Source organism: Pseudophryne corroboree, chromosome 12, assembly GCF_028390025.1.
Source record: "Pseudophryne corroboree isolate aPseCor3 chromosome 12, aPseCor3.hap2, whole genome shotgun sequence".
NCBI lineage: Eukaryota > Metazoa > Chordata > Amphibia > Anura > Myobatrachidae > Pseudophryne > Pseudophryne corroboree.
Window position 1 is genome coordinate 92,483,815 of NC_086455.1, and position 27,694 is coordinate 92,511,508.

A 27,694-nucleotide genomic window follows, 5' to 3' on the forward strand; every position below is an offset into this window, starting at 1 on the left:
GTAACAGTTTAACACAAACACACATAGGCAAGTAATCAATACCGCAATACCTGCCAACACACTTCTTGGAAGACCCAGCTATATTAGCACCAATGATAAGCTAAAAAAAACAAAAACCCTCATTACAGGGACCACCCTTTCAGACCCTGAAAATCACAGTATCCGGATAGATGTACACTGTCTACATAGTCAACAGGTCGACATACATTAGCCCGACAGGGTCAAAAGGTCGACATGGAAAAGGAAGACCGTAGAAAGGTCTACAAGTACAAGAGGTGGATAGGGTCAAAAGGTCGACACGCATATGGTTGACACTTTTTTTTTGGGGGGGGGGGGTTTTCACATATTTTTAAACCTTTGCTCAATTTACATTCCAAGTGGACTCCAATTGGGAATAGTTGGCTGTGCAGAGCACAGCAGTAGTGGAGCGAGGCAGCTTACCTGAAGCATGGCAAGCGAAGTGTGCCCGTGAGGGTCTACTTTTGCTATAATTGGGGTCACCTATCATGAAAAGGACACCAAGAAATGTAAAACCCTGGGGTAAATCATGACTTTTGTAACAGTTTAGACTGTTGGTAGATTAGCACAATTACAATGAGCATTGCTACCATTTTTCCACTTTCCAATTTGAAAAATTACTGAAAGCAATAAATTATGTTTACGCTGTATCAAACATCAAATTATGTTCTTAAATGCAACAACTTGGACTAAATTAAACAATAGAGGGAAATGGTGTAGACCATCCCATCACCCCACACGTGAAATAGATCATTTTGGAAAGAGTATAATACACAAGTAGACCAAAAGTTCAGTACAGTTTGAAATCCATAGTTTTGAATATAAAACAGTATCTTAAATACCTCATCTTGGTGAGCCGAAACTTGAATGGGTCCACAAATCAAACTGTTTCTCCCTAAAATCAGTGAGAATTTATCAAGAATTAATAAGATGCTACTCAGTTAACTAGGAATAGTAGTAGAGTATATAAAATCTTAGGCTCACCAGTGATTTGGCAGGTACTATTTTTGCTGTGAATACAGAAACGGAAATCATTTTGAATTTAAAGTAAAACTTAGGATTTTAGGTAAAAGATGGAGAAACTCATCATAAATGTCAACTTTTTAAAGGAATGTCAAACACAGGAAATGTGTTTTAGAATAGTGTTTATTAAAAAAATTAAGTATCCAGTGTAATAATCTGCTGATGCTCAGTCAGTATTTGTTTTCATTCATAGTTCCGCTGTGCTCAGTCTTCACACAACTTCAACACATTAATACAAAAGAATCATAAATCCATATGGAAATTACCCAATTTGCGCGTGCAAAAGAGCCTACACCAGAGGTTACTAAATGCAGCCCTCAAGGCACCCCAACAGTTCAGGGTTTAAGTATATCCATTTCTCAGCACGGATGGCTGCACTAAACAGTTCTGGGCCCAATGACCCTGAGGTGAGAGGGGCTCTGCCACTGGGATCTATTACCACTAGAAGGGTGGGGGTAGGTAAAGTTGGGGATCTTTTGCCACTGGGGTGATTTTTAAGGGGGGATAGGAAGTAATTTTACAGTGGCCTATGGACATTGGGGGGGTATACCTTTTTTTTTTTTTTAAATAACATTTTTATTTTATTTTAAAAAAAATACTTTAAACTATCTTTTTTAAATGGCAATTTCTGTGCATGTTTTTGCAACAAAAATAGGAGAGAAAAAAAAACAAAGAAAAATGACCTTATATGATCTGGGATATCTGCTGTAAGAAGTCTTGACCACACATTTAAGCAGACAAATGCTTATCTAATCATACTTACTTATTGTTGCATACATCACCCATGGCAAGATCTGTAAAAGTATATTAAAAAAAAAAAAAAAAATTGAAAGATACTATTGCTTATATAAATAAAATAAAAAAATTGGAAACCCAAAACAAAATTGGTCCCACATTGCATGCACAGAACTTAAGAAAAAAATGAGAACGCAAGCAATAACTTGGTAACATCACACAAACCATAACAGTAAAGCAGTAATGTGAGGTTATACAGTAGAAATGGTTAGAGATCTAAAACAAGCCCCGAGCAACAAAATGACACAAATCTTGTGCATGACAAAGATACATAGGGGTATATGCAATTCCGGGGCGAATTGCGGCATTTCTTCGCCCGTTTTTAAATTCGACACAATTCGACCGTCGAATTCCAGCCAGTGGGTGCCGGAATTCGACATATTCAATAAAAAACGGATTCGACAGTCCCGCTGTCGAAAAACGGACCAATTGACGGATAAGTGCGTCCTGGATTCGACTTTTCGGACGGCACAAAAATCGTTAACAAACCCCACGCATTTTTTTTCCAGAATTTTAACCCATTCCCACTGAAAACCATGCTCTCTCTATTTTAGTCAGTTAAAAAAAAAAAATATTATTTAAAAAAATAATAAGAATTTACTCACCGGTAATTCTATTTCTCGTAGTCCGTAGTGGATGCTGGGAACTCCGTAAGGACCATGGGGAATAGACGGGCTCCGCAGGAGACTGGGCACTCTAAAAGAAAGATTAGGTACTATCTGGTGTGCACTGGCTCCTCCCTCTATGCCCCTCCTCCAGACCTCAGTTATGGAAACTGTGCCCGGAAGAGCTGACACAAGGAAAGGATTTGGAATCCAGGGTAAGACTCATACCAGCCACACCAATCACACTGTACAACTTGTGATAACCATACCCAGTATGAACAACAACTGAACCTCAGTAACAGATGGCTCATAACAATAACCCTTAAGTTAAGCAATAACTATATACATGTATTGCAGAGAGTCCACACTTGGGACCGGCGCCCAACATCCACTACGGACTACAAGAAATAGAATTACCGGTGAGTAAATTCTTATTTTCTCTGACGTCCTAGTGGATACTGGGAACTCCGTAAGGACCATGGGGATTATACCAAAGCTCCCAAACGGGCGGGAGAGTGCGGATGACTCTGCAGCACCGAATGAGCAAAGGCAAGGTCCTCCTCAGCCAGGGTATCAAACTTGTAGAACTTAGCAAATGTGTTTGAACCCGACCAAGTAGCAGCTCGGCAAAGCTGTAAAGCCGAGACCCCTTGGGCAGCCACCCAAGAAGAGCCCACCTTCCTTGTGGAATGGGCTTTTATCGATTTAGGATGTCGTAACCCTGCCGCAGAATGAGCTTGCTGAATCGTGTTACAGATCCAGCGCGCAATAGTTTGCTTTGAAGCCGGAGCATCCAGTTTGTTGGATGCATGCAGAATAAACAGCGAGTCAGTTTTCCTGACTCCAGCCGTCCTGGCTACATAGATTTTCAAAGCCCTGACTACGTCCAGCAACTTGGAGGCCTCCAAGTCCCGAGTAGCCGCAGGCACCACAATAGGTTGGTTCAAATGAAACGCTGATACCACCTTTGGGAGAAATTGGGGACGAGTCCTCAATTCTGCCCTGTCCATATGGAAGATCAGATACCGGCTTTTACATGACAAAGCCGCCAATTCTGACACACGCCTAGCTGAAGCCAAGGCCAACAGCCTGACCACTTTCCACGTGAGATACTTCAGTTCCACGGTCTTAAGTGGCTCAAACCAGTGGGATTTCAGGAAATCCAACACAACGTTAAGATCCCAGGGTGCCACTGGTGGCACAAAAGGGGGCTGAATATGCAGCACTCCCTTAACAAACGTCTGAACTTCAGGCAGTGAAGCCAGTTCTTTTTGAAAGAAAATAGATAGGGCCGAAATCTGGACCTTTATGGATCCTAATTTTAGGCCCATAGTCACTCCTGACTGTAGGAAGTGCAGGAATCGACCCAGCTGGAATTCCTCTGTAGGGGCCTTCCTGGCCTCACACCAAGCAACATATTTTCGCCATATACGGTGATAATGTTTTGCTGTCACGTCTTTCCTAGCTTTTATCAGCGTAGGAATAACTTAATCCGGAATGCCCTTTTCCGCTAGGATCCGGCGTTCAACCGCCATGCCGTCAAACGCAGCCGCGGTAAGTCTTGGAACAGACAGGGCCCCTGGTGTAACAGGTCCTGTCTGAGAGGCAGAGGCCATGGGTCCTCTGAGATCATTTCTTGTAGTTCTGGGTACCAAGTTCTTCTTGGCCAATCCGGAACGATGAGTATAGTTCTTACTCCTCTCTTTCTTACTATCCTCAGTACCTTGGGTATGAGAGGAAGAGGAGGGAACACAAACCGACTGGTACACCCACGGTGTCACTAGTGCGTCCACAGCTATCGCCTGAGGGTCCCGTGACCTGGCGCAATATTTTTTTTAACTTTTTGTTGAGGCGGGACGCCATCATGTCCACCTGTGGCAGTTCCCAACGGTTTACAATCTGTGTGAAGACTTCTTGATGAAGTCCCCACTCTCCCCGGTGGAGGTCGTGCCTGCTGAGGAAGTCTGCTTCCCAGTTGTCCACTCCCGGAATGAACACTGCTGACTGTGCTAGCACGTGATTCTCCGCCCATCGAAGAATCCTTGTGGCTTCTGCCATTGCCATCCTGCTTCTTGTGCCGCCCTGGCGGTTTACATGGGCGACCGCCGTGATGTTGTCTGACTGAATCAGTACAGATTGGTTTTGAAGCAGGGGCTCTGCTTGACTCAGGGCGTTGTAGATGGCCCTTAGTTCCAATATATTTATGTGTAGAGAAGTCTCCAGACTTGACCAGTGTCCTTGGAAGTTTCTTCCCTGAGTGACTGCCCCCCCATCCTCGGAGGCTTGCATCCGTGGTCACCAGGATCCAGTCCTGTATGCCGAACCTGCGTCCCTCGAGAAGATGAGCACTCTGCAGCCACCACAGCAGAGACACCCTGGCCCTTGGGGACAGGGTGATCAACCGATGGATCTGAAGATGCGATCCGGACCATTTGTCCAACAGATCCCACTGAAAGATCCTTGCATGGAACCTGCCGAATGGAATTGCTTCGTAAGAAGCCACCATCTTTCCCAGGACTCGCGTGCAGTGATGCACCGACACCTGTTTTGGTTTCAGGAGGTCCCTGACCAGAGATGACAATTCCTGGGCCTTCTCCTCCGGGAGAAACACCTTCTTCTGTTCTGTGTCCAGAATCATTCCCAGGAAAAGCAGACGCGTCGTAGGGATCAGCTGCGACTTTGGGATATTCAGAATCCAGCCGTGCTGTTGCAACACTTCCTGAGAGAGAGTGCTACGCTGACCAACAACTGCTCTTTGGACCTCGCCTTTATGAGGAGATCGCCCAAGTACGGGATAATTATAACTCCCTTTCTTCGAAGGAGTATCATCATTTCGGTCATTACCTTGGTAAATATTCTCGGAGCCGTGGAGAGACCAAACGGCAACGTCTGGAATTGGTAATGACAGTTCTGTACCACAAACCTGAGGTACTCCTGGTGAGGTGGGAAAATGGGGACATGCAAGTAAGCATCCTTGATGTCCAGCGACACCATAAAATCCCCCTCTTCCAGGCTTGCAATAACCGCCCTGAGCGATTCCATTTTGAACTTGAACTTCTTTATATAAGTGTTCAAAGATTTTAAATTCAGGATGGGTCTCACCGAACCGTCCGGTTTCGGTACCACAAACATTGTGGAATAGTAACCCCTGCCCTGTTGAAGGAGGGGGACCTTGATTATCACCTGCTGGAGGTACAGCTTGTGAATTGCCACCAGTACTACCGCCCTTTCCCTGGGAGCAGCTGGCAAGGCTGATTTTAGGTAACGGCGAGGGGGAGTCTCCTCGAACTCCAGCTTGTATCCCTGAGATACAATTTGTACAGCCCATAGATCCACTTGTGAGCGTACCCACTGGTTGTTTCGGAGACGCGCCCCCACCGCACCTGGCTCCGCCTGTGGAGCCCCAACGTCATGCGGTGGACTAAGTGGAAGCAGGGGAGGATTTTTGTTCCTGGGAACTGGCTGCCTGGTGCAGCTTCCTACCTCTACTCTTGCCTCTGGCCAGAAAGGATGCTCCTCTGACCCGCTTGCCTTTCTGAGGCCGAAAGGACTGCATTTGATAATACGGTTCTTTCTTAGGCTGTGAGGGAACCTGAGGTAAAAAGGTCGACTTCCCAGCAGTTGCTGTGGATACGAGGTCCGAGAGACCGTCCCCAAATAGTTCCTCACCCTTATAAGGCAAAACCTCCATGTGTTTTTTAGAATCAGCATCACCTGTCCACTGCCGAGTCCATAACACTCTCCTGGCAGAAATGGACATTGCATTAATTCTAGATGCCAGCAGGCAAATGTCCCTCTGTGCATCCCGCATATATAAGACGACGTCTTTTATATGTTCGATGGTTAGCAAAATAGTATCCCTGTTGAGGGAATCAATGTTGTCTGACAGGGTATCAGTCCAAGAAAAAAAGGCATTTGTTTGCTTAGAAATACCCCTCCCTTTCGAGCACCTGAATGATATCACTAAGCTAATTGAGCATCTACCAATATATATGTTAGGGTATCAGTCCATGCTGCTGCAGCACTACACATCCAGGCTGAAGCAATAGCAGGTCTCAGTAGAGTACCAGAGTGTGTATACACAGACTTCAGGATAGCTTCCTGCTTTCTATCCGCAGGATCCTTTAGGGCGGCCGTATCCTGAGATGGCAGTGCCACCCTTTTAGATAAGCGTGTTAGCGCCTTGTCCACCCTAGGGGATGTTTCCCAACGTAACCTATCCGTTGGCGGGAAAGGGTACGCCATCAGTAACCTCTTAGAAATCACTAGTTTCTTATCAGGGGAACTCCACGCTTCTTCACACAAATCATTTAATTCATCAGATGGGGGAAAAGTCACTGGCTGCTTTTTCTCCCCAAACAGAATACCCCTTTTGGTGGTAACCGGGTTAATATCAGACATGTGTAATACATCTTTCATTGCAGTAATCATGCATCGGATGGCTTTTGTAGACTGTACATTTGTCTCATCCTCATCTACACAGGAGTCAGACTCCGTGTCGACATCTGTGTCTACCATCAGAGCTAGTGGGCGTTTATGAGCCCCTGACGGCTTCTGAGTCGCCTGGGCAGGCGCGGGCTGAGACCCCGGCTGTCCCAAGGCTGCTGCGTCATCAAACCTTTTATGTAAAGAGTTGACACTGTCGGTTAAGACCTTCCACATATCCATCCAATCAGGTGTCGGCCCCGTCGGGGGCGACACCACATTTATCTGCCCCTGCTCCGCCTCCACGTAACCCTCCTCATCAAACATGTCGACACAGCCGTAACGACACACCGCACACACACAGGGAATGCTCAGACTGAGGACAGGACCCCACAAAGTCCTTTGGGGAGACAGAGAGAGAGTATGCCAGCACACACCACAGCGCTATATAACAGGGATTTACACTACTAATAAGTGATTTTCCCAATAGCTGCTTGTTTGTATCGATTTGCGCCTAAATTGATGTGCCCCCCCTCTCTTTTTAACCCGTCTTGTACCTGGATACTGCAGGGGAGAGCCTGGGGAGCGTGCTTTAAGCGGAGCTGTGAAGGGAAAATGGCGCTGGTGTGCTGAGAAAGAAGGCCCCGTCCCCTCAGCGACGGGCTTCTGTCCCGCATTTTCCTTAACTTAATGGCGGGGGTTTTTACACATATACAGTTTACTGACTGTATTATGTGTATATTTAGCCAAAGGTAATATAATTGCTGCCCAGGGCGCCCCCCCCCCCCCCCCCAGCGCCCTGCACCCTACAGTGACCGGAGTGTATGGTGTGCTGTGGCAGCAATGGTGCACAGCTGCAGTGCTGTGCGCTACCTTAATGAAGACCGGAGTCTTCTGCCGCCGATTTCATCTCCTTCTACTGTCTTCTGGCTCTGCAAGGGGGACGGCGGCGCGGCTCCGGGAACGGACGATCGAGGTCAGGCCCTGTGTTCGAACCCTCTGGAGCTAATGGTGTCTAGTAGCCTAAGAAGCACAAGCTAGCTGCACGCAGGTAGGTTTGCTTCTCTCCCCTCAGTCCCACGTAGCAGTGAGTCTGTTGCCAGCAGATCTCACTGAAAATAAAAAACCTAACAAATACTTTTTCTAGCAAGCTCAGGAGAGCCCACTAGGAGCATCCAGCTCTGGCCGGGCACAGATTCTAACTGAGGTCTGGAGGAGGGGCATAGAGGGAGGAGCCAGTGCACACCAGATAGTACCTAATCTTTCTTTTAGAGTGCCCAGTCTCCTGCGGAGCCAGTCTATTCCCCATGGTCCTTACGGAGTTCCCAGCATCCACTAGGACGTCAGAGAAATATAAATAATAGTTGAAAAGCCTAATAGACAAACCAAGTACCTAATCCCTTCTAATATAAATAGATATGCTATTAGCAATAAAAAAAAACACATGTTTTAAAAAATTTTTTATTAGATTCCGCCAGAAAAGTGAGGCGGAATGAAACTGACTTGTTGTCGAATCGACATTTTTCAATTGAATATACTTTTGTCGAAAAGCCGCATTTTTACCATTGCAGACATGTCGAATTTGTGAACGGTCGAATTTCAAAAAGTCGAATCTGAAAAGTCAGTTTTTTTGTCGAAAAGTACTGTATTGTCGAATTTATTTTTTTGTCGAAAATGCCCCGTTTTTCGACATTTTCGCCAATTCGACCGCAATTGCATATACCCCATAGAAAAACAAATAAAATGACCTCACCATGGGGGTCATTCCGAGTTGTTCGCTCTGTATTTTTTTCTCACAACGGAGCGATTAGTCGCTAATGCGCAAAGTCCGCAGTGCGACTGCGCCAAGTAAATTTGCTATGCAGTTAGGAATTTTACTCACAGCATTACGAGGTTTTTTCTTCGTTCTGGTGATCGGAGTGTGATTGACAGGAAGTGGGTGTTTCTGGGTGGAAACTGGCCGTTTTATAGGAGTGTGAGAAAAAACGCTACCGTTTCTGGGAAAAACGCGGGAGTGGCTGGAGAAACGGAGGAGTGTCTGGGCGAACGCTGGGTGTGTTTGTGATGTCAAACCAGGAACGACAAGCACTGAACTGATCGCAGATGCCGAGTAAGTCTGAAGCTACTCAGAAACTGCTAAGAAGTGTCTATTCGCAATTCTGCTAATCTTTCGTTCGCAATTTTGATATGCTAAGATTCACTCCCAGTAGGCGGCGGCTTAGCGTGTGCAAAGCTGCTAAAAGCAGCTTGCGAGCGAACTCGGAATGACCCCCCAATGCCATTAAGCACATTTGCTACAATGTATTTATATACAACCCCCATGTAACAAACATACCGTATATACTCGAGTATAAGCCGACTTCTTCAGCACATTTTTCTATGCTGAAAAAGCCCCCCTCGGCTTATACTCGAGTCAATGGCTGCAGCAGACGCCGTGGGCTGTGTGGGCGACCGCTGCTTCCGGCTCCAGGGACAGACACTAGAGGTCATTATTGACCTCTAGTGTCTGTGCGGCGTTGCTATGGGAGAGACGTCATGACGTCTCTCCCACAGAGATGATCGGGTGCCGGGAAGCGGGCGCCGGAGCGGGCGGCCAGGCGGAGCAGAGCAGCGCAGCAGCAGAAGAAGCGGTCGGGAAGCAGGAGCAGGGCAGTGGTAAGTATTGTTTTTGTGTGTGTTTGTAAGCGGCGACGGGGGCACAGCAACAGGGGGCAAAGAAAGAGGGGGCACAACTACTGGGGGCAATAAAAGAGGGCACAACTACTGGGGGTAAAGAAAGAGGGCATAACTACTGGGGGCAATGAAAGAGGGGGCACAACTACTGGGGGCAAAGAAGGGGCATAAGTACTGGGGGCAAAGCAACGGGGGCATGTTTTTATCTGGCACTGTGGGGGGATATCTGTCACTGGGGGTATATGTGGCACTGGGGGCACAACCCTAGCAACATGTTAGGATCTCCTGCTTTGTGCTGCCACGTCGCCATGGCAACCGGGAGGCAAGTGTTAGCGAAGTAACCTGAGCGCAGCTGATACTCCGGTCCGGGTTTTTACTGTGTAGTGGTTACAGGCTCTGTGCACGGCAGGGAATCCGGCGCTGGTTTTGTGCTCACAGTCTGTGAGGTCTGAGTGGGGCGTGGACAGCACCTGCTATATAAACCATCCTCTCAGGCTAGGCAAATGCTGCTGAATCTTTGTTGGTTAGTCAGTTCCAGAGAGTTAGCTAGTACTGTGTGACTTTGTATTTACTTGTTGCTTACTGCGAATAGGCCTTGGGATTCGGTACTTCATTCTGCCAATCCGGACCTAGCAGTAAGACTGGAGTCAGTTGTTTGACCTGCTGGGGTTCTTTTGCTATTCTGTGAACCCAGCAGGTTTGCGGCTGTACTCTCAGACCTGCTTGCTTAATCCTCCCTCACTGTGCAGGGCGTCCAGGTGTCAGTTTAGTGGCAGTAAGCTGAACCTGTGCCCTGCAAGTGGGGGTTAGGATTGTGGATACTCTCCTTGTGTCTATATTTCTATCTCTGACCAAGGAGTTTATTCCCACACCCGCTGGTAATCCTTTGGGGTTTTTTCTGTTGCTCTTAGCAACATCATTTCAGGTGCTCCACATGTTAAATCACTACACCTCGCTTCATTGTCCGCTCTATTCCATCTGAGCATTCCTGACACTAGGGAGACACCCAATTCCTGAGCCTTTGGGCTTCTCCGTTCACTTTGTGTTTATTAGTTATTCCATCACCTCCTGTGTATGTTATGTTTTACTGTCTGTGAGTTCGTTTGCTTCGCTTCCCTCTCTGTTCATACACCGGTATACTCCTGTTAGCACTGGTGTGCGTAACATATTCAGCAGCCCTACTCCTGTTGAAATTTTGTGGGAATATGGAGCATACCCCTCAAAATACTTTGCAACAGGTGGTCGATCAGGTGCAGGTCCTGACTCGACAATTTAATGAGATGTCCATTAAAATGAACACCCCGCAGGCCGCTAGCGGAGCTCCCGCAGCAGCAGCGGCAAGTTCAGGGGTTAAGGAGCCGAAAGTAAATCTCGCGGATCATTTTTCTGGAGATCGCTCGCAGTTCTTTTGTTTCAAGGAGAGCTGTAAGCTATATTTCAGGCTTAGGCCCCAGTCTTCTGGGTCGGAGATTCAGCGGGTGGGCATGGTGATTTCCTTGCTACAAGGAGACCCACAGGTCTGGGCATATGGGTTACAGCCTGACTGTCCGTCGCTTAAAAGTGTTGATGCTTTTTTTACGGCACTGGGCATTTTGTATGATGACCCTGACAAGATGGCTTCAGCCGAGGCTCAGATTACGGTTCTTAAGCAAGGGCGACGGCCAGCTGAGGTTTATAGTACGGAGTTTCGGAGGTTGGCTCATGATACCCAGTGGAATGACCCAGCCCTGAGAAACCAGTACCTAAGGGGCCTTTCTGACCAGATAAAGGACCAACTGGTACAATATCCCTCGCCTGATAGCTTAGATCAGCTCATGCAGTTATCCATCCGGGTGGATAGACGGCTGAGAGAGCGTAGGCTTGAAAGGGAGACCGCAGTTTCCTTTTCTCCCAAGGGAACCTCAGACTCTGAGGAATATTCCGAGGAGCCTATGCAGATTGGGGCTACCCGCCTCTCCTCGCGTGAGAAGACGCGGAGGAGACAGCAGGGTTTGTGTTTGTACTGTGGGAATAAAGGTCATGTTGTAGTATCATGCCCAGAAAAAACGGAAAACTGTGGCCTGAGGGTGATGGGAAATATCCTGTCAGGCCAGAAGTCAGAATTTCCCCAAAAAACTTCTCATTCCGGTGACTTTGGAGATCCTCGGTCAAACTGTCAAGACTGAGGCCTTTGTTAACAGTGGGGCCGATGGGGTTTTCATGGACCGTCAATTCACCCTGGAACACTCTGTTCCCTCAGTACCTTTGGCATCAGAGATTGAGATCTGTGGGTTAAACGGGGAACCATTGTCCCAGGGTAAAATTACCTCCTGCACCAGCCAAATTCCTTTGTTTATTGGAGCCACACACTCTGAAAAATTGTCTGTTCTTTTGCCCCATTGGTTTTGGGGTTACCCTGGTTAAGGGCCCATAACCCTCAATTTGACTGGGTCTCTGGGGAGATTCTTAGTTGGGGTAGTGATTGTTTCAGGAGTTGCTTGAGCCTTCCAGTAAGGCTCTCGCAGCTAAGTTTGCCAGGATTGCCAGGATGTTATACAGATTTTGCGGATGTGTTCTCCAAAAAAGTTGCGCAGGTACTACCTCCCCATCGCCCCTATGACTGTGCCATTGATTTGTTGCCGGATGCTAAGCTTCCCAAGAGCAGGTTGTACTCCCTGTTACGTCCTGAGACTCAGGCTATGGCAGAGTACATTCAGGAGAACTTGGCTAAGAGATTTATCAGACCCTCACAGTCCCCAGTTGGGTCGGGGTTTTTCTTTGTGGGTAAAAAGGACGGTTCGTTGCGACCCTGCATCGACTTCAGGGAATTGAACCGTATCACGATTAAAAACTCGTACCCACGGCCTCTCATTTCGGTTTTGTTTGACCAGCTTCATACTGCCACCATTTTTTCTAAGATTGACCTACGCGGTGCTTACAATCTAATCCGAATAAGAGAGGGGGATGAATGGAAGACTGCCTTTAATACCCACTCAGGGCATTATGAATATTTGGTGATGCCTTTTGGGCTCTCTAATGCCCTGGCAGTCTTCCAGGAATTCATGAACGATGTGCTCAGGGAATATTTGGATAGATTCTTAGTTGTTTATCTAGATGACATCCTAATCTTCTCTCATTCCCTGGAGGAACATCGGAAGCATGTACGCTTAGTCCTCCAGAAACTCAGAGACCACCAGCTTGGGGCGAAGCTGGAGAAGTGCGAGTTTGAAGTCCAGCAAATCGCATTTCTAGGGTATATTATCTCCTCAGAAGGTTTCCAAATGGAGGGTTCTAAAGGTACAGGCAGTCCTGGATTGGGTGCAGCCCACTAGTTTGAAGGCGCTTCAGCGTTTTCTGGGCTTTGCGAATTTTTATAGACGGTTTATCGCTGGATTTTCGTCTATAGTGGCCCCCTTGGTGGCACTCACTAAGAAAGGGGCGTATGTTGCTCACTGGTCTTGTGAGGCCAAAGCGTCCTTTGCCCGTCTCAAAAGGGCATTTGTCTCGGCCAAGGTGCTGCGACACCCAGATCCAGAGCGTCCTTTTGTGGTAGAAGTGGATGCCTCTGAGATAGGTATTGGGGCAGTGCTCTCTCAGATGGGGGTGTCTGATAATCGCCTTCATCCCTGTGCTTACTTTTCCCGTAAATTTTCGTCTGCCGAGATGAATTATGATGTGGGTAACCGGGAATTGTTGGCTATAAAGGATGCACTCGGGGAGTGGAGACACTGGCTTGAGGGGGCTAAGTTTGTGGTCTCAATTCTCACCGACCATAAGAATCTGGCATATTTAGAGTCAGCGAAGCGCCTCAATGCCAGGCAGGCACGATGGGCTTTGTTTTTTGTTCGCTTTAATTTTGATAACATATCGCCCTGGGTCAAAAAACATCAAGGCTGATGCGCTCTCGCGGAGTTTTGCTCCAGTTCAAGAGACCACGAGGAGCCATTGCCCATTGTGTCCCCATCATGTATTAAAGTGGGCATTACCCAGGACCTCTTGTCATTAGTCCTTAGAGCACAGGAGCAGGCTCCTCCAGACCTTCCGGTAGGTCTTTTGTTTGTGCCTCCTAGGTTAAGACAGCGAGTGTTCCTGGAATTCCATGCCAAGAGGTCGGCAGGGCATCCGGGTATTGCCAGAACTCTGGAGTTGCTGTCTAGGGCGGTGTGGTGGCCCTCGGTGGCTAGGGATGTGGATCAGTGGGTTCGGGCATGTGACGTTTGTGCCCGAAATAAAACTCCTAGAGGGGTTCCTGTCGGCCCATTACATCCACTCTCTATTCCGTCTAAGCCATGGACCCACATTTCCATGGATTTTGTGGTGGACTTGCCCAAATCCTATGGGATGACAGCCATTTGGGTTGTCGTTGACAGGTTTTCGAAGATGGCGCATTTCGTTCCACTGGTTGGGTTGCCATCAGCCAGACGCCTGTCTGAGTTATTTATGCAGCATGTTGCGCGCCTCCACGGGTTGCCACTTGATGTGGTCTGTGACCGTGGATCCCAGTTTGTGGCCAAATTCTGGAGGGCATTTTGTTCTGATCTCCAGATTTCTCTGAGCTTGTCGTCAGGCTACCATCCACAGTCTAATGGGCAGACAGAGGGTGAACCAGTCCTTGGAGCAGTTCCTCAGATGTTATGTCTCCAAGTGTCATACTGACTGGGTTGCTCATCTGTCCATGGCGGAATTTGCCTATAACAACTTGGCTCACTCTGCTACAGGGATCTCTCCCTTCCTTTGTGTGTATGGGCATCATCCTAAGGCCAATTCTTTTGACCCCCTGGATTCCACGCCTGGTGGTTCCTCTGTTGTTTCGGTCCTTAGGGGTATTTGGAGGAAAGTGAAGAAAGCCCTTGTGTCTGTGTCATTAGTGACCAAAAGGGTTTTTGATAAGCGGAGAAGACCCTGCAGCTTCAAATTAGGAGACTTCGTCTGGTTGTCCACCAAGAATTTGAAGTTGAGACAGCCATCTCATAAGTTAGGCCCCCGGTTCATCGGCCCTTATAAGATCACCAGGGTTATCAATCCGGTGGCATTTCAGTTAGATCTGCCCCGTTCATTGGGTATCAATAAAACATTTCATTGTTCCCTTTTAAAACTGGCGGTTAGTAATCCTTCTTCCAGTGGAAGACCTTCTCCTCTTCTGATACGGGGTCAGAGGGAGTTTGTGGTTGAAAGGGTTCTTGACTCCAAGATGGTTCGGGGGCGGCTGTAATTTTTGGTGCACTGGAAGGGGTATGGCCCGGAGGAGCGGTCGTGGGTGCGCAGTTGTGATCTTCATGCCCCCAGACTGATACGCTCTTTCTTCTCGCAGTTCCCCGATAAACCCGGTGGTAGGGGTTCTTTGACCCCTCGTCAGAGGGGGGGTACTGTTAGGATCTCCTGCTCTGTGCTGCCACGTCGCCATAGCAACCGGGAGGCAAGTGTTAGCGAAGTAACCTGAGCGCAGCTGATACTCCGGTCCGGGTTTTTACTGTGTAGTGGTTACAGGCTCTGTGCACGGCAGGGAATCCGGCGCTGGTTTTGTGCTCACAGTCTGTGAGGTCTGAGTGGGGCGTGGACAGCACCTGCTATATAAACCATCCTCTCAGGCTAGGCAAATGCTGCTGAATCTTTGTTGGTTAGTCAGTTCCAGAGAGTTAGCTAGTACTGTGTGACTTTGTATTTACTTGTTGCTTACTGCGAATAGGCCTTGGGATTCGGTACTTCATTCTGCCAATCCGGACCTAGCAGTAAGACTGGAGTCAGTTGTTTGACCTGCTGGGGTTCTTTTGCTATTCTGTGAACCCAGCAGGTTTGCGGCTGTACTCTCAGACCTGCTTGCTTAATCCTCCCTCACTGTGCAGGGCGTCCAGGTGTCAGTTTAGTGGCAGTAAGCTGAACCTGTGCCCTGCAAGTGGGGGTTAGGATTGTGGATACTCTCCTTGTGTCTATATTTCTATCTCTGACCAAGGAGTTTATTCCCACACCCGCTGGTAATCCTTTGGGGTTTTTTCTGTTGCTCTTAGCAACATCATTTCATGTGCTCCACATGTTAAATCACTACACCTCGCTTCATTGTCCGCTCTATTCTATCTGAGCATTCCTGACACTAGGGAGACACCCAGTTCCTGAGCCTTTGGGCTTCTCCGTTCACTTTGTGTTTATTAGTTATTCCATCACCTCCTGTGTATGTTATGTTTTACTGTCTGTGAGTTCGTTTGCTTCGCTTCCCTCTCTGTTCATACACCGGTATACTCCTGTTAGCACTGGTGTGCGTAACACAAGCATTACCCCCTGGCAACAAGCATAACACCTACCGCATGAAACCCCTGGCAACGAGCACGACACCCTGAGCATGAAAACCCCTGGCACCGTGCATTTCCCACCCTAGGCTTATACTCGAGTCAGTAATTTTTCCCAGTTTTTTGTGGTAAAATTAGGTGCCTCGGCTTATATTCGGGTCGACTTATACTCTAGTATATACGGTAATAAACATTTTATGTGCTGTAATGTATGCTTTCCTGTAAATGATACGACTATGCAGTTAGATCCATATATATTTGGACACTGAAAATTTGAAAATTTTGGCTCTTTACACCATCACAATTGATTCCAAATTAAACAGTAGAGAAGCAACTGAAGTGGAGACTTTTCAGCTTAAGTCAAGGGGTTGAACAAGAAAATTGTACGAAGATTTTAGGAATTGCAGGCAATTTTCCCCTATTTTCAGGGGCTCAAATTAACGTGATCATAAATAAAATGTTCATTTTTAATACTTTGTTGAAAGACCATTGCAAACCCCTGGATATCGGCAAATGCTAGGTTTCCTCCTTTATTATACTTTGCCATGCCCCTACTGCAGATGTCTTCAATGATTGTTTTTTACGGGACTGTCAGTCTTTCAGTAAGTGATGAAATGCATGCTCACTTGAGTTCAGATCAGGCCACTAACTTGGCTATTTCAGAATACTCCACTTCTTTGCCTTAAAAATTTCCTGGGTGCCGGAATGGTGATCCTTGTTGGGATGCTGGCATTTTGAGCAATGTTGGGATTCCCGGCATCAGTATCTCGACCGCCAGGATCCCGACCAGATCCTGTTTTACAGATGTCACCCCAAGCCTTCTCCATACTTTTTTCTTCCCGTCATTCTGGTACATGTTGATCTTAGTTTATTTTGTCCTATTGAAGGAATCGTGTGTGTGTGTGTGTGTGGGGGGGGGGGGGTTAGGAGCCTTTTACCCTACAGAGCGCCAGTGTATCGCTTGTTCTGTGCTGAGGATTTTTAGCTAAACATCCCAAGCAAAGAACATGTTAAGACACAGGCACTATGCTAGGATAAGGAGCGTGTTTATTCTAATTCCAGCAATAGGATCGTCAGAATATAAATAAAATAAAAGACATTAGCCGGAACAGGGAGATCAGCACGAGAGTATGCTTCTGAAATAGTCATTCGAAGCCATCTTGCTAGCGTCTGTTTAGTAGGCCATCCCCTCTCATGAAATCCGTAGTGAAGGAAGAGAGAATCTGTCTTTCTGACGGCACTGGTACGATCTATGTAGATTCTTAATGCACGGACTACGTCCAGCGACGCTTCTCCCGCAGACAGTCCAGATACCTGAAAAGCCGGGACTACAATTTCTTTGTTAAGGTGAAACTTCGAGACCACCTTTGGATGATAACCAGACTTAGTTCTGAGAACTGCTTTATCTGGATAAAAAAAAAATCAGAAAAGGAGACTTACACAACAGCGCTCCTAAATCTGATACTCTTATAGCTGATGTCATAGTCAGTAGAAAGAGTACTTTAGCTGCTAACCATTTAAGATCCACTTAAGTGGTTCAAACGGAGCCCCCTGAAGGGCTTTGAGAATCCCACGGCACTGCAGGAGGAAAATAGGTGGTTGAATACGCAGCATTCCCTGGAAAAAAGTACGCACATCCTGTAAAGTAGCAATTTTCTTTTGAAACCATACAGTCAATGCAGAAACTTGAACTCTCAAGGAAGCCACCTTCAAACACTTATCCATTCCTGCCTGAAGGAAATCTAAGATTCTGGAGACACCGAAAGATTTTGGATCCATCTCTCTTTCAGTGCACCAATGAATATAAGTTCGCCATATTCGGTGATAAATGCGAGCAGAGGAAGGTTTCCTTGCTCTACGCATTGTTTGAATTAACTGTTGTGAAAAACCTCTTGATTCTAGGATAGAGGTTTCAACAGCCATGCCGTCAAACACAGCCGATCCAGATGCCTGTGATAACAGGGACCCTGCGCATTAGAAGATCTGGACGTTGAGGGAGCAGAACTGGTGCATCCAACGACATCCTCTGCAGATCTATGTACCAATGCCTTCTTGGCCATGCTGGAGATATTACAATAACGGCACCTTGCTATAATTTCCTCACCACCCTGGGTAGCAGGGAAATTGGAGGAAACAGATATGCCAGAAGAATTTCCCATTTCACTGACAGTGTGTCCACAAGGGTCCCTTCGGGGTCTTTTGTTCTTGACCCGTATGCTGGAACTTTGTGGTTCAGACGGGACGCCATGAGGTCTATCTCTGGCAACCACCACTTGTCTACTAAATTCTGAAATACTTCCGGGTGTAGAGCCCATTCGGTTTCCTGAATGGTGTGCCGACTGAGAAAGTCCGCTTCCCAGTTTAGAACTCCTGGAACAAACTTAGCGGACAATGCTGGAAGATGGAGTTCTGCACACTGTAGTATGTGACTTACCCCCTTCATCGCTCTGTGGCTGCGAGTTCCTCACTGATGGTTGAGGTACACTACTGCCATTGCATTGTCCGAGTGGATCTGGACTGGTTTTCCTTGCAGAATGTCCTTTTCCTGATTCAATGCCATGTATATGGCTCGTAGTTCCAATAAATTTATTGGCAGGCAACTTTCCTCTTTGGTCTATTGTACCTGGATCCAAAATTTTCCGGATAGTGCTCCCCAGCACTGAAGACTGGCATCCGTTGTCAGGATCTCTCAATCCGATATCCAAAAGGGTCTCCCCTTGTCTAGATGGGATGTCTGTAGCCACCAAGCTAACTACCTTTTTACTTCTACTGGAAGTACTATCATTTGTTTCTTTACTGTCTGATGTACTCCATTCCATCTGGTTAGGATCAGATGTTGCAAAGGTCGAGTGGAATTGTGCAAATTCCACCATGTCGAAAGTTGACCCCATCACTCGCATTGCCGTGTGGACTGATATTGTTTTACTGTGCAACAATTCCTGAGTCATTAACTGCACCTTGGATATTTTTCCCACAGGTAGAATTATTTTCTGAATCCAACACAGCGCCTAAGTGAATCATCCGTGACGGAATTAGAGACGACTTTGCCCAATTTATGAGCCATCCATGTTTCTGTAGACAAGTTATTGTCTGTTGGAGATGGCTCAAGAGCAATTCCTGGGATTGTGCCAGGATTAAAAGATCGCCGAGGTATGGAAAAATTCTTATCTCCTGCTTGCAGAGATAAGCTGCCATAACCACCATGATCTTGGTGAATACTCTGGGGGCTGTGGCCAACCCAAAGGGTAAGTCTTGGAACTGAAAATGTTGCTGGAGGATAGCGAACCTGAAGTAACACTGATGGGACAATGCTATTGGCACATACAGCTAAGCATCTTGTATATCCAGAGAAACCATGTAATCCCCTGGTTCCATGGCCAAAATTATGTAATGTAATGTTTCCATATGGAACTTCGGTCCCCAAATGTATTTGTTTAACATTTTGAGATTGAGAATGGGTCGAAACGACCCATTTGATTTCTGGACCAAAAATAGGTTGGAGTAATACCCCTTCCCCCGTTGTTCCGGAGGTACTGGGACAATTACTCCTGACTGAAGCAATTTGTGCACTGCTTCTTGCAGTGCCCTGGCCCTCGTCTCTACGTGAGACGAGCTGGTACAAAATAACCTTTGAGGAGGCTGCTTTTTGAATGGGAAAACTTAACGCCGAGATACCACTTCTCGCACCCAAGCATCTGTTGTCGACCGCTGCCATAAGTGTGCAAACTGAAGAAGACAGCCCCCTATCTTGGAGTCCCCCAAGTAGAGGCCAGCACCCTCAGGCTGATGGTTTCTGTTCTGGTTTGGAAGCTGGCCCTCTAGTGGCCCACTGCTTTCTTGCTTTACCAGACTTATTGTACTGGGTTTGCTTTGGTTCATTTTTACCTTTTGTTTTACCATGCCACTGAAATGGCCTAAGTCCTGAACCCTTAGGCTTAGGAGTATAACTGTCAGGAAATTTAACCTTCTTGGATTCAGCTTCTGACTCCAGAATCTCTGTCAATTCCTTACCAAAAAGAATGTTCCCAACAAAAGACAAAGCTTCCAGAACCATTTTGGATTCTGAATCCGCTTTCCATGTACGTAGCTAAATTGCTCTGCGAGCAACTACCGTTAAAGCTGATGCTTTAGAAGCAATCTTACCAATATCCATTGCTGCTTCTTCTAGAAATAGCGCAGCCTGTTTCATATGGGCTATACGAGACTCCTGCTCCCTAGTAGGTGCTAAAAGTCTATCTCTAATTCTTCAGCCCATTCAACTACCACTTTTGCTATCCAGGCTGAGGCCATAGCAGGCCTTAGGACAGCCACTGACAGGGAAAAAATAAGAATTTACTTACCGATAATTCTATTTCTCATAGTCCGTAGTGGATGCTGGGGACTCCGTAAGGACCATGGGGAATAGCGGCTCCGCAGGAGACTGGGCACATCTAAAGAAAGCTTTAGGACTAACTGGTGTGCACTGGCTCCTCCCCCTATGACCCTCCTCCAAGCCTCAGTTAGGATACTGTGCCCGGACGAGCGTACACAATAAGGAAGGATTTTGAATCCCGGGTAAGACTCATACCAGCCACACCAATCACACCGTATAACCTGTGATCTGAACCCAGTTAACAGCATGATAACAGAGGAGCCTCTGAAAGATGGCTCACAACAATAATAACCCGATTTTTGTAACAATAACTATGTACAAGTATTGCAGACAATCCGCACTTGGGATGGGCGCCCAGCATCCACTACGGACTATGAGAAATAGAATTATCGGTAAGTAAATTCTTATTTTCTCTAACGTCCTAAGTGGATGCTGGGGACTCCGTAAGGACCATGGGGATTATACCAAAGCTCCCAAACGGGCGGGAGAGTGCGGATGACTCTGCAGCACCAAATGAGAGAACTCCAGGTCCTCCTCAGCCAGGATATTAATTTTGTAGAATTTTACAAAAGTATTTGCTCCTGACCAAGTAGCTGCTCGGCAAAGTTGTAAAGCCGAGACCCCTCGGGCAGCCGCCCAAGATGAGCCCACCTTCCTTGTGGAGTGGGCATTTACAGATTTTTGGTTGTGGCAGGCCTGCCACAGAATGTGCAAGCTGAATTGTACTACAAATCCAACGAGCAATAGTCTGCTTAGAAGCAGGAGCACCCAGCTTGTTGGGTGCACACAGGATAAACAGCGAGTCAGATTTCCTGACTCCAGCCGTCCTGGAAACATATATTTTCAGGGCACTGACAACGTCTAGCAACTTGGAGGCCTCCAAGTCCCTAGTAGCCGCAGGCACCACCAATAGGTTGGTTCAGGTGAGCCGCTGAAACCACCTTGGGGAGAAACTGAGGACGAGTCCTCAATTCCGCCCTGTCCGAATGGAAAATCAGATAAGGGCTTTTTCAGGATAAAGCCGCCAATTCTGACACGCGCCTGGCCCAGGCCAGGGCCAACAGCATGACCACTTTCCATGTGAGATATTTTAACTCCACAGATTTAAGTGGTTCAAACCAATGTGACTTTTGGAACCCAAAACTACATTGAGATCCCAAAGTGCCACTGGAGGCACAAAAGGAGGCTGTATATGCAGTACCCCTTTTACAAACGTCTGAACTTCAGGGACTGAAGCTAGTTCTTTTTGGAAGAAAATTGACAGGGCCGCAAATTTGAACCTTAATGGACCCCAATTTCAGGCCCATAGACACTCCTGTTTGCAGGAAATGTAGGAATCGACCCAGTTGAATTTCCTCCGTCGGGCCTTACTGGCCTCGCACCACGCAACATATTTTCGCCAATTGCGGTGATAATGTTTTTGCGGTTACATCCTTCCTGGTTTTGATCAGGATAGGGATGACTTCATCCGGAAAGCCTTTTTTCCTTCAGGATCCGGCGTTCAACCGCCATGCCGTCAAACGCAGCCGCGGTAAGTCTTGGAACAGACAGGGTCCTTGCTGGAGCAGGTCCCTTCTTAGAGGTAGAGGCCACGGATCCTCCGTGAGCATCTCTTGAAGTTCCGGTTACCAAGTCCTTCTTGGCCAATCCGGAGCCACGAATATAGTGCTTTCTCCTCTCCATCTTATCAATCTCAGTACCTTGGGTATGAGAGGCAGAGGAGGGAACACATACACTGACTGGTACACCCACGGTGTTACCAGAGCGTCTACAACTATTGCCTGAGGGTCTCTTGACCTGGCGCAATACCTGTCGAGTTTTTTAATCATGTGGACGACTTCTGGGTGAAGTCCCCACTCTCCCGGGTGGAGGTCGTGCTGAGGAAGTCTGCTTCCCAGTTGTCCACTCCCGGAATGAATACTGTTGACAGTGCTATCACATGATTTTCCGCCCAGCGAAGAATCCCTGCAGCTTCTGCCATTGCCCTCCTGCTTCTTGTGCCACCCTGTCTGTTTACGTGGGTGACTGCCATGATGTTGTCCGACTGGATCAACACCGGCTGACCTTGAAGCAGAGGTCTTGCTAAGCTTAGAGCATTGTAAATGGCCCTTAGCTTCAGGATATTTATGTGAAGTGATGTATCCAGGCTTGACCCTAAGCCCTGGATATTCCTTCCCTGTGTGACTGCTCCCCAGCCTCGCAGGCTGGCATCCGTGGTCACCAGGACCCAGTCCTGAATGCCGAATCTGCGGCCCTCTAGAAGATGAGCACTCTGCAACCACCACATGATGGATACCCTTGTCCTTGGTGACAGGGTTATCCGCTGATGCATCTGAAAATGCGACCCGGACCATTTGTCCAGTAGGTTCCACTGGAAAGTTCTTGCGTGGAATCTAACGAATGGGATTGCTTCGTAGGAAGCCACCATTTTTACCCAGAACCCTTGTGCATTGATGCACTGAGACTTGGTTCGGTTTTAGGAGGTTCCTGACTAGCTCGGATAACTCCCTGGTTTTCTCTTCCGGGAGAAACACCTTTTTTCTGGACTGTGTCCAGGAACATCCCTAGGAAACGGAAGACAAGTCGTCGGAACCAGCTGCGATTTTGGAATATTGAGAATCCAATCGTGCTGCTGCAACACTACCTGAGATAGTGCTACACCGACTTCCAACTGTTCCCTGGATCTTACCCTTATCAGGGAATCGTCCAAGTAAGGGATAACTAAAATTCCCTTCCTTCGAAGGGATATCATTTCGGCCATTACCTTGGTAAAGACCCGGGGTGCCGTGGACCATCCCTACGGCAGCGTCTGAACTGATAGTGACAGTTCTGTACCATAACCTGAGGTACCCTTGGTGAGAAGGGTAAACTTTGACATGAAGGTAAGCATCCTTGATGTCCCAAGACATCATGTAGTCCCCTTCTTCCAGGTTCGCAATCACTGCTCTGAGTGACTCAATCTTGAATTTGAACCTCTGTATGTAAGTGTTCAAAGATTTTAGATTTTAGATTTAGAATCGGTTTCACCGGGCCGTCTGGCTTCGGTACCACAATAGTGTGGAATAATACCCCGTTCCCTGTTGCAGGAGGGGTACCTTGATTATCACCTGCTGGGTGAATGGCTTCCAAAACTGCCTCCCTGTCAGAGGGAGACGTCGGTAAAGCCGACTTTTGGAAACGGCGAGGGGGAGACGTCTCGAATTTCAATATGTACCCCTTGAGATATTACCTGAAGGATCCAGGGGTCTACTTGCGAGTGAGCCCACTGCGCACTGAAATTCATTGAGAACGGGCCCCCACCGTGCCTGAGTTTGTAAGGCCCTAGCGTCATACTGAGGGCTTTTGCAGAGGCGGGAAAGGATTTCTGTTCCTGGGAACTGGGTAATCTCTTCAGCCTTTTTCCTCTCCCTCTGTCACGAGCAGAAAAGAGGAACCTTTTGTCCGCTTGCCAACAAAGGACTGCGCCTGATAATACGGCGTCTTATTTTGAGAGGCGACCTGGGGTACAAACGTGGATTTCCCAGTTGTTGCCGTGGCCACCAGGTCTAAAAGACCGACCCCAAATGTCCCCTTTAAAGGCAATACTTCCAAATGCCGTTTGGAATCCGCATCACCTGACCATTTTACTGGTAGAATTGGACAACGCACTTATACTTGATGCCAGTCGGCAAATATTCCGCTGTGCATCATGCATATATAGAAATGCATCTTTTAAATGCTCTATAGGCAATAATATACTATCCTTATCTAGGATATCAATATTTCCAGTCAGGGAATCCGACCATGCCAACCCAGCACTGCACCTCCAGGCTGAGGCGATTGCTGGTCTCAGTATAACACCAGTATGTGTGTGAATACATTTTTGGATACCCTCCTGCTTTCTATCAGCAGGATCCTTAAGGGCGGCCATCTCATGAGAAGGTAGAGCCCTTGTTCTTACAAGCGTGTGAGCGCCTTATCCCCCCTAGGGGGTGTTTCCCAACGCACCCTAACCTCTGGCGGGAAAGGGTATACAGCCAATACTTTTTAAGAAATTATCAATTGTTATCGGGGGGAAACCCACGTATCATCACACACCTCATTTTATTTTTCAGATTCAGGAAAACTACAGGTAGTTTTTCCCTCACCGAACATAATACCACTTTTTGGTGGTACTCGTATTATCAGAAATGTATAAAACATTTTCCATTGTCTCAATCATGTAACGTGTGGCCCTACTGGAAATCACGGTTGTCTCTTCACCGTCGACACAGGAGTCAGTATCCGTGTCGGCGTCTGTATCTGCCATCTGAGGTAACGGGCGCTTTAGAGCCCCTGACGGCCTATGAGACGTCTGGACAGGCACAAGCTGAGTAGCCGGCTGTCTCATGTCAACCACTGTTTTTTTATACAGAGCTGACACGGTCACGTAATTTTCAACAGTACATCCACTCAGGTGTCGACCCCCTAGGTGGTGACATCACTGTTACAGACACTCTGCTCCGTCTCCACATCATTTTTCTCCTCATACATGTCGACACAAACGTACCGACACACAGCACACACACAGGGAATGCTCTGATAGAGGACAGGACCCCACTAGCCCTTTGGGGAGACAGAGGGAGAGTATGCCAGCACACACCAGAGCGCTATATATATATATATATACAGGGATAACCTTATATAAGTGTTTTTCCCCTTATAGCTGCTGTATGTTTTAATACTGCGCCTAATTAGTGCCCCCCTCTCTTTTTTTAACCCTTTCTGTAGTGCAGGGAAGAGCCAGGGAGCTTCCCTCCAACTGAGCTGTGAGGGAAAATGGCGCCAGTGTGCTGAGGAGATAAGGCCGCCGAAAAGGGGGCGGAGCCTATCACCCGTTTTTCTGTATATTCTGGCAGGGGTTAAATGCATCCATATAGCCCAGGAGCTATATGTGATGCATTTTTTGCCATGTAAGGTATTTTTATCGTGTTTTATTGCGTCTCAGGGCGCCCCCCCCAGCGCCCTGCACCCTCAGTGACCGGAGTATGAAGTGTGCTGAGAGCAATGGCGCACAGCTGCAGTGCTGTGCGCTACCTTATTGAAGACAGGAACGTCTTCTGCCGCCGATTTTTCCGGACCTCTTCGCTCTTCTGGCTCTGTAAGGGGGCCGGCGGCGCGGCTCCGGGACCCATCCAGGCTGAACCTGTGATCGTCCCTCTGGAGCTAATGTCCAGTAGCCAAGAAGCCCAATCCACTCTGCACGCAGGTGAGTTAGCTTCTTCTCCCCTTAGTCCCTCGATGCAGTGAGCCTGTTGCCAGCAGGTCTCACTGAAAATAACAAACCTAAACTAAAACTTTCACTAAGAAGCTCAGGAGAGCCCCTAGTGTGCACCCTTCTCGTCGGGCACAGAAATCTAACTGAGGCTTGGAGGAGGGTCATAGGGGGAGGAGCCAGTGCACACCAGTTAGTCCTAAAGCTTTCTTTAGATGTGCCCAGTCTCCTGCGGAGCCGTTATTCCCCATGGTCCTTACGGAGTCCCCAGCATCCACTTAGGACGTTAGAGAAAATGTTTTACAAAAAAAAATCCACTCTTCGGTCTGTAACATCATTTAATGATGTTGATGGCAAGAGTAAAAACGGATTTTAGCACAAGTCGAATGACATGCGTATCTACTTCAGGAAGCACTTCTCTTTTTAAACAGTCCCCAGTTGGAAAAGGGTAGTACAAATCCCATTTTCTTGGGATTTTGTATTTCTTATTGGCCGTAGCCCAAGGTTCCTCCATAATTTCCGTCAGTTCTTCTGACCCTGGAAACACCACCCTCACTGTTCTGGGACATTTAAATACAGGTGCTTTCGTTTTTACTACTTGCTCAACTGAATCTTCTAGAGACAGAATAGCCTTCATTGCTCCAATTAACTCAGCTATATCTTCTGAGCTGAAGCCCTCTATTTCTTCTTCATAAGGTGAAGTAGAGTATATGGGGTCATCATATGTTGTATCCTCCTGTGTAGCCTGTGCATTAGATGATATATTTACCTTCGGTTTATCAGCTTGTTAACTTGTAGAAGCTGTAGGGTCTATACCATAAGATGGGAGCTGCATGTAAGGGTTAATCGTGTAACCTATTCCTGCTGTTGGAGCTGCAGGGGCCAACCTGTCAGCTATACTGGAAAGAGTCTGTGCAAATATGGCTCAAGGTGGATCTATTTGTTGTTGAACAGGGATCTGCCTTGCAGTCTGCTGAAAAGAAAAACACATTGCACACAACCCATTATTTCCCAAGAATTGAGTTATTAACCCCACCGTGCAGGATAAACATTTTTTAAGTGTTGGTGTTACTGTTTGCCGCTCTTAGACATGATAAATAATCAACTCTTCCACAGTATAATACACAATCTGTGACTGAACATATTTTATATTGCATAAAAGTGATATCAATCTGACTCCAACCCAAGCACCAGCATTGAGGTTCAGAAAAAACACTGACAAACATACATAAAGTCAGCAATCACACTAGCAGTCAGCCACATGATATTATTAGTCATATGAGCATATTATCAACTACAACATATTTCAAGTATGTAGGCGTACATCTACTGTTTTCTGTACTATACAGTTATTTTAATGTATTCAGACGCAATTGCGGAGAAAAATTACAGCATTGTACAAAACTCATATGCAATAGGCACTAAACTTAACTATTCATACTAACACAGTAGATAGAAGTTTAGTGCTGTATAACCCTTACTCCGTAGAGTGGGATACAAGGAGACTCACCCCACTTCCAGGATCGATCAATACGTTAGCAAACCGCTGAGTGGATCCAGACGCTACTAGTGTACACTGCCGCTCCGGTATTTTTAATGGACACAGACGCTCAGTGAACGTTAGTGCATGCAGACGCTCCTGTCTGCGACACAGTCTCTTAGCGGTCAAACCTTAGTGTATACAGACGTAGCGCCATGCTGCGACCGAGTTCCCACGTGGTAGCGTCTGAGACGGAAGTGAGGAAATCAGTTCATGGCGGGAGGCGCTCGGTAACTGGTCATGAACTGGGGGGAGGGGCGACCAGGAAAGCGTCCGACTCCCCACTGCTGGCATCAACCCTAGGAATCGCGTCCTTAACTAATCCTGGCGCCTTCTGATCCCTAAAGCCTAGCGCTAGAGCACCCGTGGTGATGGCGTGCCAGCTACCGTTTGGTAGTCTCCTCCCAAATCAGTGCGGCTGTGTCCATATTCCCCTTCTAAGCGGAACCTATGCCTTACCTTCTCCCCATGCTCCGGCCACAGTCTGGTAACGTCTGCTGGACCTGCTAGTAATATCCGACACAGACGCCCGTCGAGACATCACTTGTACCGAGGGTAAGCATTGTTGCGACTTGGCAGAGAGTTGTTGGAGCGACTCTTTCCAATATGCGTGTAAGACGCTGTTAAGTTCACTCAAAAAAAGGTAAGACTATAAAAATAAATAAAATTCAAAGCTTAGGGCTGCCAAACACAGCAGCCCTGTGACCATGGTCCGACTCCTTCCGCAACAAACAAAAAAAACTGATTTGA

General features: G+C 47.2%; 1 protein-coding gene across 4 annotated transcripts in view; it reads right to left on the reverse strand.

The window, feature by feature from the left end:
• The window catches only part of KNL1 (kinetochore scaffold 1), a 431,776-nt gene that overhangs the window by 178,839 nt on the left and 225,243 nt on the right, over positions 1 to 27,694 (reverse strand). For 3 of the 4 annotated variants that reach the window (XM_063947791.1, XM_063947792.1, XM_063947794.1), the window contains 4 exons: positions 1,805 to 1,835; positions 1,003 to 1,028; positions 861 to 913; positions 442 to 501 (listed from right to left, as the gene is read on the reverse strand). In XM_063947791.1, coding sequence (XP_063803861.1) covers positions 442 to 501; positions 861 to 913; positions 1,003 to 1,028; positions 1,805 to 1,835 — 170 coding nt within the window. The remainder of the gene's footprint in view (positions 1 to 441; positions 502 to 860; positions 914 to 1,002; positions 1,029 to 1,804; positions 1,836 to 27,694) is intronic. The other variant, XM_063947793.1, reaches the window with a different exon arrangement.